The sequence below is a fragment of the Bos mutus genome, chromosome 21, assembly GCF_027580195.1.
Source record: "Bos mutus isolate GX-2022 chromosome 21, NWIPB_WYAK_1.1, whole genome shotgun sequence".
NCBI classification, from domain to species: Eukaryota; Metazoa; Chordata; class Mammalia; order Artiodactyla; family Bovidae; genus Bos; species Bos mutus.
Window position 1 is genome coordinate 55,737,709 of NC_091637.1, and position 14,421 is coordinate 55,752,129.

The 14,421-nt window shown below is 47.2% G+C and overlaps 1 protein-coding gene across 3 annotated transcripts in view; it reads right to left on the minus strand.

The window, feature by feature from the left end:
* Positions 1-6,693: 6,693 nt before the first annotated feature.
* The window catches only part of FBLN5 (fibulin 5), a 93,055-nt gene continuing 85,327 nt past the window's right edge, over positions 6,694-14,421 (minus strand). For all 3 annotated transcript variants that reach the window (XM_014483125.2, XM_005910254.3, XM_005910253.3), the window contains one exon: positions 6,694-7,660. In XM_014483125.2, coding sequence (XP_014338611.1) covers positions 7,499-7,660 — 162 coding nt within the window. In that variant the 3' untranslated portion in view covers positions 6,694-7,498. The remainder of the gene's footprint in view (positions 7,661-14,421) is intronic.

Here is a 14,421-nt window from a genome sequence, read left to right on the forward strand (position 1 = left end):
CCTTCCATTCTGGGGGGTCATCTTTCAGCTTCATATATTTTTGCCTTTTCATACTTTTCATGGGGTTCTCACAGCAAGAGTACTGGAGTGTGTTGCCATTTCCTCCTCCAGTGGACCACGATTTGTCAGAACTCTTCACTATGAGCCATTCATCTTGGATGGCCCTGCATGGCATGGCTCATAGCTTCATTGAGTTACACAAGCCCCTTCGCCGTGACAAGGCTGTGATCCATGAAGGGGGTCCTCCTTTAAATCGCAGCTAAGTCTCAACTCCACTGTGAAAAGGGGGTGTATAGGAAAAGGTTGCTAAGATATAGGTGGATCTGAGTAAAGGTTAGTGTCCATAAAACCGCAGTATGTTCTTTATGAGAATTGTTTGGATAAATAATTCTATAAATTGTGAATCTATGAAAAGTGCTAGACTACATTTTACAAAGAATGTTGAGTTATTTGTTATGGGCAAAGAAACTCTGGTCTTTAGAGACAGTGCATTGTCCCGTGTTTAAACAGACTCCAGTTTTTCCCAGCCTCTGCTCCTGACTACATGAAGAATATAGGCACCATGACAAGATGGACTAGGGACAAAGAGAGTGCTGGAAAGATTTTTTTAAAGTGCATTTCTGGGAATGAGTAGGGGTAGCCTGGCTCCTGACCAAGGGGTGTTGTTGGAATGAAGGAAGTCAAGCCTGGAAGGGAGAAACTGGAGGTCAGAAAAGATCCTGAGAATGACTCCTCATGAAGAACATCCACAGGGAAGGCCCAGAATCAAATCACTGGATAAAGATTCTTTCTATTTTGAGCAGGGAAGACAGGAGAAAAACGAGGAAAGGGAAATCATGGCTTTGCTCAGGAAAGGATGTTCCAGAGACTGGAGAGAGGTTCTGTGTGCTTGGGAGAGAAGAGGAAGGGAGGTGGAGAGAGAAGATGTCAAACTATATCCATCATTTTATACTTTGCCACTCGGACCCAGCTCTGCTTTCACTGGACAGGACCCTACCACCAACTTCCAACTTTGGGATGGAGATCAGGGGGTAGGAGTTAGGGGACAGTGTGGAAAAAGAAAGAACAGAGGGAAGAGAATAAAGAGAAGCAATGAGAGGAGAAAGAGGAGGGGAATGAAGGATTCTCCAAACCCTAAGCCCACAACCTTACTCAGAACTCTAATGAGGAAACGGAGTTCTTATTTGGGAGGAGGAACAAAAGAAGCCCCATCCTTGTCTCCATCCTTGCCCTCTTCTTCCCATCTCCCAGCCTTCAACAGATTGTTGAGGAATCAACAAAGGAGTGGAGCGGAGCTGAGTGAAATCTGGTGAAAGTTACAAACTAGAGCAGCCTTGAGGCAGTCTCCCAAGATGGAAGCTTGCAGCTGGAGGGAGTGAGTATGACGAGCAGAGTATTTATTAGCTGAGTATTAGCAGTGTGCTGGCTCGGGATTAGCTGGAAGAAGGAACTTCCTTCCTTTCCAGAGCCTGCCCCATCTCTCCAGCTGCTCCAGAGGAGCAAATCGCTGCTTTTCCACTGCCTTATGGTCACAAATTCTTGCAGCACACCTGCAAGGTCTTCAGCACTTACTTGAGAAAAGTCCTGGCTTTTTATGATGGAAAATGATGCCATGAGTCTTTAAAAGTGGTACTGAGGGCTCTGAGAAGGTTATACATTCCAAAGTTCCAACAGGAAAAAAGCAGGAAGCAAGACGGGCTAGCTCTCCCCAACTCTGGCTAGATTCTGATCTAAAAGGATCCTCTGGACTAACTGTGGTTTTACTGAAAAATGCCAATTATGATTTCAATAGTGCCTTTGCGCATAAAAACGCTGCCTTTGCTGCAGTGTTACTGGCCCACAGCTCTGCTTTTCAGAAAGACTGGGATGATGCTCTATGGAAACGCCAAGCTTGGGGTGGACACTTCTGTGGGGTCTCTTTCAATGTGGAACTAGAAGGAAACGAAATAAAGTAAGACAACAGAAAAATGTAAGGCTACAGGATCACTGTAAAGAGCTAATTTATTTGCAAATACCACAGCTTGGTTTAAATGATGAGTACTTTCTCGGTAAAATTTTTAAGAGCAGAGAATGAAGACTGTAAGAGTGATCTGTGCTCCTATTTAACACAGGGAGTTCAACCTGGTGCGGTGCTCTGTGACAACCTAGGGGGTGGGGTGGGGGTGGGGCAGGAGGGAGGCTCACAGGGGCGGGATATACGTATAGTTATGACTGATTTGCGTTGTTGTACAGCAGAAACCAACACACCATTATAAAGCAATTATCCTCCAATTTAAAATAAACTTAAAAAAGAAAGGGGCAATCCAAAATAGGGTAAGTTATAAATGGTTTGTACATTAAAGCTCAGAACTCAAGACACATGTTTGAAAGTATAGTAGCTATCTTGTGATAGAAGCCAGTTCTGCAACATCAAATGTATTCTCAGTAGAAAGTAGGAGAGCAAGAATTAGAAAAAAGGCTCGGTTGAAACCAAAACAACGCTTTCCAAACAAAAATTACTTTAAAATGGCATTCAGCAATCCAGTGACTCTCTGGTAGTCCTACTACTACTACTACTAAGTCGCTTCAGTCGTGTCCGATTCTGTGCAACCCATAGACGGCAGCCCACCAGGCTCTGCCATCCCTGAGATTCTCCAGGCAAGAACACTGGGGTGGGTTGCCATTTCCTTCTCCAATGTATGAAAGTGAAAAGTGAAAGTGAAGTCGCTCAGTCGTGTCTGACTCTTCGAGACCCCAGGGACTGCAGCCTACCAGGCTCCTCTGTCCATGGGATTTTCCAGGCAAGAGTACTGGAGTGGGGTGCCATTCAGATTAGTAAATTACCAACTTAAATCTTGATAGATATCATAAAGATCTTAATATTTGCATCTATGCACAATTTACTCCTACATTCACCTTACATTATTGCTCAAGAATATTTTAAATTCCTGAAAAAAAAACGGTTGCTAGTCACTGCCTGTCAACATGTCTTTCCCTCTGAGAGGACACCAACAACAAAATAATAGACCATTCCTGTGTTGACACCTGTTTTCTCACCCTAATGGTCAGTTTTACTGATGGATGCTGGCGAAGGTTCCTCACCAGGAATCATTAGCAAATCAAAGATTCTAACTAGATGCTGTCATTCCCCCACCCAGGGCCAAAAACAAACAAACAAAAAAAAACACTACAAAAGTAATAAATCTTGCCTCAGTGCACTCTTTTTGTCCTGAAGCTTCTTGGTTATTATTATTATTTTTTTTTTTTTAGAAAACTTCTTTTAGTTATTTATGTCAGGGATTCTAATGAAGCTATCAGTGATCTGTTAAGTAAAGGCACTAAGACATTTGAGAACAAAAACATCAACAAGAAGGAACAATCTGTATATCTGTGATAGGTGATGGATGTTGGTCAATTTCAAAACAATGAAGAGCTTTACTAAAAGTCTGCTTTTTTTTCCCCTAGAGATGAAAACATTGCATTTCAAAGTACATACCCACAGTATGTACCTCATATCCTAGAGAGAGAAAAAAATCCAGCCTCAGTATCCTAGAGAGAGAAAAATTTTGGCTAACATTGATTTTGTGTTTCCTTTCAGTGTATTTAGTAACTCCTAAGCAGAGGCTTTTGAACTGTGGTGTTGGAGAAGACTCTTGAGAGTCCCTTGGACTGCAAGGAGTCCAACCAGTCCATCCTAAAGGAGATCAGTCCTGGGTGTTCATTGGAAGGACTGATGCTGAGACTGAAACTCCAATACTTTGGCCACCTCATGTGAAGAGGTGACTCATTGGAAAACACCCTGATGCTGGGAGGGATTGGGGGCAGGAGGAGAAGGGGATGACAGAGGATGAGATGGCTGGATGGCATCACCGACTCAATGGACATGAGTTTGGGTAAACTTCAGGAGTTGGTGATGGACAGGGAGGACTGGTGTGCTGCAGTTCATGGGGTTGCAAAGAGCCAGACACGACTGAGCGACTGAACTGAACTGAACTGAAGCAGAGGCATCTTAGTCTAAATTTTAAACACGTGCCTGAGGGCGTTCATAAGAAATTTTGTTGTATGAAATAGATGTCTTAATAATTATGAAAATCTAACCCAAATCATTTTGCTCACACTGCTAAACTGCATCCACCACGATGTATTTCACTTAGTTTTGTCTCAGAGGCTGCATCAACCCTTAGATATTCACAAATTTCTTATCGGGACCTCTATCTATCTCATTCATCTCTCTGAATCCAGAAACTGGCCCAACCCAAGTGGACTGGGTGGATGCTTAACCAAACTGTGTTCTCCTCTTACAATGAAGACTTTTTACAAATAGGATTTCATGTGTTGAGAGAGGAAAAAGAATAGTTGCTCTTTGGTCATGTCATCTCTCTCTGGGGGACCCTCAGACCACCCTCTTGGGTTACCCAGATGAAGAGTTTGTACATATTACAGTAAACAATCAGTCCACAAAAATACATTGAAACCACCAAATAAATGAAGTAATCCAACCAGCTGAAAAATTTTCACCATCTGGGAAAATAACACCCCAAGCGCCAAGACAGTTACCTAAGAAAACTTCTAAGTACGTTACTCAGGCCTGAGAGGCAACAGGTAGGTGGATTCCATGCCAATTAGAAAGTGTTATGATTGGCAAACCGCTGTAAAACTCTAAAACTGCAGTTTAATGGAAACGCTGGCTGTCATCCCCAAAGTACATTTCAAGGAATCGCAGAACTTTAGAATTAAAGGCAGCTGAATGGAAGTTTTCATCCATATTGAACCCAGAAGATTAGGTGGTAACACAAGAACTTCTGCAGGTGTCCCAATTCTTAATCTGGCATTTCTTCCACCACATAACCCTTCATTCCTCTGACGGAGCTGAACAGAGCAGGGTTCATGTGACAAGCTACCGGCCCAGCTCAGAGATGGGGTAGAGCTGATGGGGTGGAGGGTGGGGGAATGGCCTAATACCTCAGGGTCCAAGGTAACAGCCAGCCCCTGCAAACTCAAGCAGAGTGGGGCACAGTGCTGAGATTCGAAGAGCAGACTTATTCCTGGTCTTGTGAAAACAGTGACACCCAACTATTCTCAAAGGGCGGCCGAAACCAACAGCTTTTTGGGTTCTGGGAGCCTCTGAAACTGTTTCCCAAATGTTTGGGGTTTAGCCCTACAGCACATACACGCTTTGCCCCAAGGCATCTTTCCCTTAATTTTTAGGCCCCAGTGTATTTTAAGGTAAATTGATCCCACATGCTTCTGATTCATTTACACTGAACTCATCAGGCTATGTTTGGAAAGAGCAATCTGAAGGCCAAGAAGCCCTTTGAGACTGCTTTTATGTGCCTTTTTTCTTAGAAACAGGAAGCCACGTCTTGACATGAACAAATAGAATGCAAGCCCTTGAGACTCAGGTCTGGTTCCAAAGGTGGCCCCTCTGAAACCCAAGGGTCCTCAAATCACCAAGACAAGGCTGCCCCTCCTACTTTTTCAGAAATTAAAGGAAACCTTATCCTAGCAGTGTTATGAGCCTGAATCAGTCATTCGGAGTGGCTTGGTGCAGAGCTCACACAAGCCTTTAGCATTCTAACTCCACACCCATTCCTGACACCTAGGACTCCAACATGCAAGGGGAGCCCCAGGCCCAGGGCCACCTCTTCTCTCTGCTCTGCGGGGCTGGGCCTGCAACCTGGCAAGTCTGTAGGAAATTGCTCTTTTCATCTGAGCTGCAAAACTGGGCCGTTCAGTTGTTGATTTGTTGCTGGTGTTACTGTTAACATCCTTGAACCTGACAGAGAAGGCACAGTGGGAAATGGTTCGGAAAGGATTCCTTTTAGGGAGGAAGAAAACATATCCCCTCCAGCAGCTGACCAGAACCAGGAAATGTTTGACTTTGCTTCCTCTCCTTTTAGTATAAAAGAAGCCTGAGGTCTAACTCAGGCAAGATGGTTTTTGGGATACGCGTCAAAAGTCTCAGTCTGCAGACTTTGGAACAAAGTCATCATTCTTTGCCCCAACAACTGGTCTCTCAATTTACTGATCTGTAGTGAGGCCAGCAGTATGAGCCTGGACTCAGTAACAGGTTTGATCTCCGGGATGGGACACAAAGGCAGCTGTCCCAGTCCGTTCTCCCATCTGTGACCTGCTCTGTTGACTCCCTTTAATCCTGGCTGGGGTTCCAAGACTGAAAGGAATCCAGGTTACTAACTAGGAAAAGGACAATGAACTGAACAAGTTACTGAAAAGATGTGGAAGATAAAGTGGCCAGGGCTTGCTCCCATTTGTCTCCCTCTCTTTATACAATGCACTCTCAACTCCACCTACTCACCAAGTTTTAAAAATTCTTAGGCCCTACCTAAGAACAAGTAAATCAGAATCTCTAGGGGTAAGGCCCAGGAAGTCATGTTTTTGTCTTGAAAACTCCACTGGTTATCCTACTACGCCATCAGGGGTGAGGGCCACCGATTTAAAGCAACTTGAATACTTTCCTGTTCTGGAAAAGTACCTGGAAATAATCCACATCACAGAGGGTTTGATCATTGTCTCCTAATGAAATGGACTAGGATTTGGAGTTGATGCTCTCCTCTCCCTCACTCCCATTATGTTTTTAATGGTGATCATGCTCTCTGGAGAGCTTTTCAAGCCAGTACCCAATAAACTAAAGAGAACTAGAACCAACCCCAAAGGCTGAATCATCTCCCATATCAAAATGAACCAAACACAAGATCTCTTCAAATATTTAATCAGTTTGGAGACCTCTGCCTTCCAACCCAGTTGGGTAAAAATTCAAAAGAAAGCATGATGAAGGGGTCTTCAAAGAAAACACTGGACTAAAATGGAGAGCAGACTGGGTTTGGGAAGACAGAATATAACATGTGCCTTATGACCTTTTGAAGGCATTCTACCTTGGATTAAAAACAATAATCATCATCAAAATGAACAGGAAAGGATTAAACAGTTATACAAATTTAAGGACAACTAAAACTCTTATGGCTGAAAATACCAGACATGGCTTTGAAATAGACTCTTTAAAAACCTTTAGATCATTCTGTGGCTTCTTTCTATAGCCTTCTGTACATGCAAGAAGCAAGCTAGCTACACCTAGAATCCCCGGGAGCTTTGGGGGGCCTTGGCAAAGAAGCAATCAAGGAGAGATAGAGAGAAGGCCTGGAGGAGGTGAGAGGAAGTGGTTCACAGTTTTTGAACGTGGACTCAGACCCTGCAAACCTAATCTATTTTCTTTGAAAACTATGGAAATAAACTGAAGGCCTTGAAAAATCACCGTCGATCTCAGGTCAGTGTGCCAATGATAATGCTTTTCGATAACTGCGTCGTAGAAACTGGGGAAGTATGTCCTTCAAAGTGATGGGTCTGTAATAATAGAGGCGTGGTCGGGACTCATGCTGACTCCTCAGGAGACGTTCAGCCGAAAAGGCCTCACGTCTGTCTCACTCTCGTGCTCTCTCTGGTTTCTCTGCTTCTCTGTCCCTTGGTGCAGTTGGAGGCAGTGTCAGAGGCTGCGGCCCGGCGCTCAGAACGGGTACTGGGACACATATATCCGCAGTCGGATCACAGAGCTGCCTCTGAAGTTGATGACGGTGTTGACCGTGATCATTTCCAAGTCCAGTTGTATGTCCCGGGGCCCTTTGATGGGGCGAGTCATCACCAGGGTGGCACTGATGGGGCCCGTTTGCTGTGGACGGAACCAGGCATACTAGTTAGAGAAGATCTGACCAGCTGAAGGAGCCAAGGGTAAGCTTGACTCTGGAAGCTGTCAAACAGCAGAAAATGGTACAGATGAGCCTATTTGCAGGAACAGGAATAGAGACGTGTGGACATAGAGTGGGGAAGGGAGCTTGGGAGAAGTATTGACATATATACAATATCATGTGCAAGATAGCGAGAGGCTACTGTATAGCACAGGGAGCTCAGCTTGGTGCGCGGTGATGACCTATAAGGGTGGAATGAGGGTGGTGGGACGGAGGCTCAAGAGGGAGGGGATATATGTATACATAAAGCTGATTCATGTTGTACAGTAGAAACTAACACATTGTAAAGCAATTATACTCCAATAATAAAATTTTTAGAAAAAGAAAACAAACAATGGTAGAGAGGGTGAGGAAAGCTGTCCTTCAGGTGACATGGCCTCTGGGACAGTCACTAAAGCTGAAGTCAAGTGGTCTGGTCGCAGCCAGCCTCTGTCGTCCCAGTCGGGGTGCTCCCCCTTGCCCACGGCCAGCAGACAGGCATCCCTTGATGCCCTCCTCCCTGACTTTGCTCATGTTCCCCTGGCTTCTCCCTGCTGCCCCTTCAGGTCTCACTGAAATAGCACCTCCTCAGATGAGCTTCTCTGCTTTTCCCAATTTAATTCAGGTCCCTGTGACCCTGTGCCAGTGCACCCCCTACTTTAGCAAGGAAGAAAAGTGTTCATTACCACGTGTCATCATCCACGCTATTTACCAAGTCCGTGTCTGGTGTCTAGGTCCACACTAGACGGGGGGTGGGTTTTCCACCGCTGAGCCCTCCAGAACCCAGAATAACACCTGGCACATGGTAACTGTTCAGTGACTGTGTCTTGAATGAAAGAAGAAACAGTTGCCCGAACTATGTGACTCCAGGCTGTCACTTCACCTCTCTGGACCTCCTCTCTAAAAGGAGAGTTTGTACCAGATCAGTAGTTGCCAAGTAAACAGCTCCATAGCACCCAGGACACTTTTTAAACTAACAGTTCCAGGGGCCCATTCTGAGATTTTCTGCTGCAGTGGATTTTTTTGATGATGCCTGAGGAAGTGTGACTTGTTTACCAGACTCCAGCTGGTTCCAAGTGCAGCCTCTGCTGGAGCTTCTGGCTGGACACACCACACCCCCTGCCCTGCAGCTTCATCACTCTGTGAATCTCTCTCTGTCATCCTGATAACTTCATGTGAGCTTTCTTCCTCCACTGAATCTTTTCCTAAAGTTTTTAAGGTGGTTATGAGAGAAGACTGACATAACTGAGCTTCTGCTATGTGTGAAGTACTCTTCTGGCCACTTTTATGTACATATTCTGATTTAATCCCTGTAGAAGCTCTGAAAGGCCTGGCTACTCAGTGTGGTCCTTGGACTAGCAGTATCAGCATCACCAAGGCACTTATGAGTCATGCAAGACCTCAGCACCTGCCTAAGGCATGCTAAGCCAGAATCTGTAGCTTAATATAATCTGCAGGTGATTCATGGGCACATCAACAATTGCAATGGCACCCCACTCCAGTACTCTTGCCTGGAAAATCCCATGGATGGAGGAGCCTGGTGGGCTGCAGTCCCTGGGGTCGCTAAGAGTCAGACATGACTGAGTGACTTCACTTTCACTTTTCACTTTCATGCACTGGAGAAGGAAATGGTAACCCACTCCAGTGTTCTTGCCTGGAGAATCCCAGGGACGGGGGAGCCTGGTGGGCTGCCGTCTCTGGGGTCACACAGAGTTGGACACGACTGAGTGACTTCACTTTCACTTTTCACTTTCACTTTTCACTTTCATGCATTGGAGAAGGAAATGGCAACCCACTCCAGTGTCCCTGCCTGGAGAATCCCAGGGACGGCGGAGCCTGGTGGGCTGCTGTCTCTGGGGTCGCACAGAGTCAGACACAACTGAAGCGACTTAGCAGCAGCAGCAGCAGCATCTAAAAGCACAGGACCCAGTCTGGGGACCCCAGCTGTCATACTAAAGGTATGTCTCGTTATCCCCTCGTTTTGTTGTTCCTTGTGAACTGAGTCTCCATAAGTTAAGTCACTGCTTAGAGTCACTAGACCACTTATGGGCAGGGACATGGGGTTCCATTCCAATGCTTTTGACCACAAACTCCAGGCCTTTGTCACTGCACAACAATTATCAGAAAAGACTGATATGTGTTTTATTTCTCCCTAGCACTGCCCTAAAGGACAAATACTCAGAGGGCCAGTGCAATGGCCAGAGAGTAGGTACCTGGAAAAGAAATAGCACAAGGGAACAGGACATGCTGGACGATCCCTTCCTACAAGTTGCAGAGCCCGGCGCTATGTCCAGGAACAAAGCAACAAGCTCTGCAAAATCAAGGAACTTGGCTTGTTGAAAGCCACACCAGACATTTTATCTGTCTCCATGAAGGGAGAGCTCCCCATAAAGTTCTGGACATCACCAAGAGCTGCCACAGGTATGACAAGGGCAGGGCAGGCAGACAGGTTTCACCCAGTAGTGGGACCTCCCCTGTCCTCTGGGCTATCAGCAGCCTGACACCACACAACTTCCTCTTGGCATCAGCTCCCTCTGTTCCTGTCAGCATCCATGCACTTGGCACCCTCTCATACAGAGGATTGTTCCGACTTCCTTGTCAACTCTTGAAAACCCTTTGAGCTCTGGGCTAGGACTTCAGAGGGTACAGCCATACATGGAAATGCCCAGGGCACTTACAGATCTAAATATCTCACCAGCTTTCACTATTTGCACAAACAAAGGCCAGGGATTGAGGACCCTGAGCTGTGGACAGGTTTGGGCAAGCTGTGGGCAAGCTGTGGGCGGGAGAGTTGCAGAGCCAGGGACAGGGAGTGGAACAGCTGGAAACTTCCCAGTTGTTCCTTTGGGCTGTCCTTGAAAATGTCTCCAGAGTGTGAGAGCATCACTGCCTCTTCTATTTGGAAGTAGTCTTAGAGGTCAACCAGTCTGATCCCCAGCAGGATCAGATCTGCAGCAGCCTGAGAAAGGCCCGCCCACAAACACACGGAGGACTCAAGTGCCTGCCAAGTTTGCTGAGGACAAATATCTCCACTCCTCACTAGGCTTTTAGGGCAGACCCAGGGCATTAATGAGATAGGCCCCCTTGAGAGGCTCTGGTCATTAGTGGACTTGGTGATCACTTGGTACAAAATGATGATGGTGATGGTGGTCATAGTTGATACTCAGCATTTGGCTATGACTTGGGCTTCCCTGGTGGCTCAGATGGTAAAGACTCTGCCTGCAATGTGGGAGACTCAGGTTTGATCTCTGGGTCAGAAAGATTCGTTGGAGAGGGGAAAGGCTACCCACGTCAGCATTCTTGCCTGGAGAATCCCCTGGACAGAGGAGCCTGGTGAGCTACAGTCCATGCGATTGCAAAGAGTCAGACATGACCAAGTGACTGACACTTTCCCTTTCTTTTGCATACATCTCCTTTTTAATCTTTATAACCCTACAAAGTAAGTAGGTTAAGTACATTAGCACATGGTACTAGAGCATCTGACTCCAAAAATCAAGCTTCTAGCTACTAAACTCAGATAAGTTCTCAGTATCTCTCCATTTCCAGACCATCCCAGGCACTTAGTCTACTTGAGAATCACTCCTTTGAATTGTAAATGTTTGCCTGCTTGTTTTCCCTCCCCTCACAGTGTGGATTCCTCAGGGCAGAAGCCGTGTGTTCCTAAACTCTCAGAGCTGCATATGTAGTGGAGCTGAATTAATGTCAGTGACCGAAGGTGGATGCGAAGTCGGGATGCCGGTGAAGGGGCCCGCAGAGGAGTAGCTTGCAAACAGCCCACCTGACCGTCTGTCTTCTTGGGCCTGCCCCTACAGAGGCTCAGGTTTGTCCTGAGTCAACCAGCGAGGTGGCATTGTCTGACGCAGGGCAAGCAGCCAGGCCACAGCAAGTCAGCTTTCCGTGATCCCGTCACCTGATCTCCACGCCCTTTGGCACAGTTTATGCCCCGTGACCGTGCTCCTTCTTCCCGTCCTAACTGTCCCTAAGTCACCTGGCCAAAGCCAGTCACCAGTTGTCTGTCCAGGTCTCAGTGGGAGAGAGAGTGCCAGTGGGGGCTCATGAAAGGGCTGTGTGTGAACGTGTGCATGTATTTGCATGTGTGTATGTACCTGTGCACATGAGCAACTGTGTGAGTGTACATGTGTATGTACAGGCATGTGTGCATGTGTGTGTACATTTGTGGGTATGTATGTGTGGGGAATGCCTGTTGTGTGAAATGAAGTTCTTCCCAGGAGACTGTAACACCATCAGTGACACTCAGGGTAGCAGAGCCTGAACAGCCATCAACACCCACCCCCAACAAGATGCTGCAGTCCCTTGGGCATCTCCAACATCGCCAACCTCGCCAACTTCGCCAGGGCCCAACAGCTCACAACCTCCTAACAACAGTAGCAGCAGCCACAGAAATGACTCTACCAATACAATCATAATCAGTGCTTATTGGACACTTTCATTTTTTTTGATTAGATGTTAAAGGAGAGATTTTTGTTATCTCAATTTTGGCTGAGACTCCAAAGCTAGACAAGTACTCCGCATCCTAAAGAGAAATGTGAGAGTATGTATAGATACTAGTGGCACACTGTCTGGGTTCTAATGCTGCGCTGGGATTTCCTAAGCTGTAAGATCTGGGGCAAGTTCCTTCACCTCTCGGTGTCTCAGTGCCCTCGTCTGTAAAGTGAGGGAGGGCAAGCAAACTTAGCAGCGGTCCCCAACCTTCTGGGCACCAGGGACTGGTTTTGTGGAAGACCGGAAGCCGGGGGATGGTTTCAGGATGACTCAAGTGCATTACATTTATTGTGCACTTTATTTCTACTATTATTACATCAGCTCCACCTCAGATCATCAGGCAGTAGATCCCGGAGGCTGGGGACCCCTGCCCTAGAGAACAGGGCTGTGATGAAGATGAGAGCAGTGCTATATGGAAAATACTTGGCGTATGTCCCGCACCATACAGGGTCAGCTGCCACTGCTCTTTGTGTAGATTCTCCTGCTGTTGTCATAGAGGACTTGAAGGCCATGGCCCAGCGCCAGATCTGTTTCTCTCACTTTGTCACCTCCAGCCTATATAAGTGTATGAGACACACTTACCAGCCCCCAAATCAAGCTTTCAATGTGGGTCCTCTGAACTTAAGGATGCAGAGAGTATACCGGACTCTCTCAGAGAAGAGAGCCCAGAGATGCTGTGCACCACGTGGGGGACAGGGGGCTGTGGGGGAGCTGGCTATTGGTGTCCTGAAGGCCCAGTGCAAGGTCTGCCCGCCAGGGTGAGGCAACACCCACACATGCAAACTTTCTGAGAGAGCGGTTTGGGGTGGCAAGCAGCCAACCAGAGGCCCTCGCCCACACCTGGGAATGGTCAGTGCAAAGTCCTCAGGGAAGTCTCCAAAGAACCGACAAAGCATCCCATGAAAGCAAGAGCATTTGGGTCCCAAAAGAGAGCACCAGGTCCTGCCTACAATGGCGACAAGGGAGTACGACCCTGGCTCCCCTCACCGCCTCCCTTCCACATCTGTACCCCCAAAACCCCAGAGGAGGAGCCAGGTCAGCACCATCAGTGAGGAAAGGGGAAGAGGAAGGCAGGAAAGAGGCCAAGCTGGCGGGGACTTTACACTGAGAGACTCGGTGGTTGGCTTCTACCTAAATTAGCAGCTGGGACTTCTGATATGGGGGAGAGAGGCAATTCAATAGTAACTGAGAGCATTTGTGAATCCAATGGGCTCCGCCTGAGAGCTCACTCAGGTGTGTGCAGGTTCAAGATAGCCAGAGGAGAAATAGAAAGGTATTGAAAGTTTCATCCTGCTTGTTTGATACAAAACAGCTGCTCTGTGCTCTAGGCACTGGGCTAAGTAGATGATCTCATCCAATCCCAGAGTTGATACTATCATTATCCCCTCTATACAGATAAGGATGGCTTCCCAGGTGGCACTAGGGGTGCTGCCTGCCAACGCAGGAGACATAAGAGATGCATGTTCGATCCTGGGTTGGGAAGATCCCCTGGAGAAGGAAATGGCAACCCACTCCAGTATTCTTGCCTGGAGAATCCCATGGTCAGAGGAGCCTGGTGGACTACAGTCCATAGGGTTGCAAAGAGTCAGACACAACTGAAGTGACTTAGCATGCACAGATGAGGAAACGGTCTCAGAGAGGTTAGAGTGTGTGTCCAAGGCCATAGCGTTGGTGAGTTGTAGAAGGAAATGAGGTGGGTCAGCCTGGCTCCACAGCCCATGACTGCGTGGCCTCCTGAGGAGGGCACTGCTGCTTTGCACAGTGTCGGGAGGGAAACCCTACCTCCTCCTGCAGGGAGGCTGCCTGGCTTCACAGGGCCCCTACACCAGGCCTGTCTTCTCTTCCCAAGAGCAGCCTTTAGGACCTTTCTAGCCAGGATCCAGCTTCCCATCCCTAAGTTCCTTCAGCCATTCCCAGGGCAGGTCTATGTGCCCTCATCCCCTCTGTGTCCTGGCATCCTCAGTTGAATAAATGCTAACAAACTAGGGCCCTTCTCAATGTTCTCCAGAGAGAGAGAGCAAACCACATACAGCTCAAAGTTTTGTGAGTTTCAAGGGTCCCCTCATCGCCATAACAATCCAGGCACTAGAGGAAGCTCGAAGGAAGGGGCCCCACCTCCTGGTCACTCGCCTGCAGAAGACAATCTTCTTCCCCTGCCATGAAGGGGCAGCTCTTACAAGTCAGCTACATGGGGAACATTTGG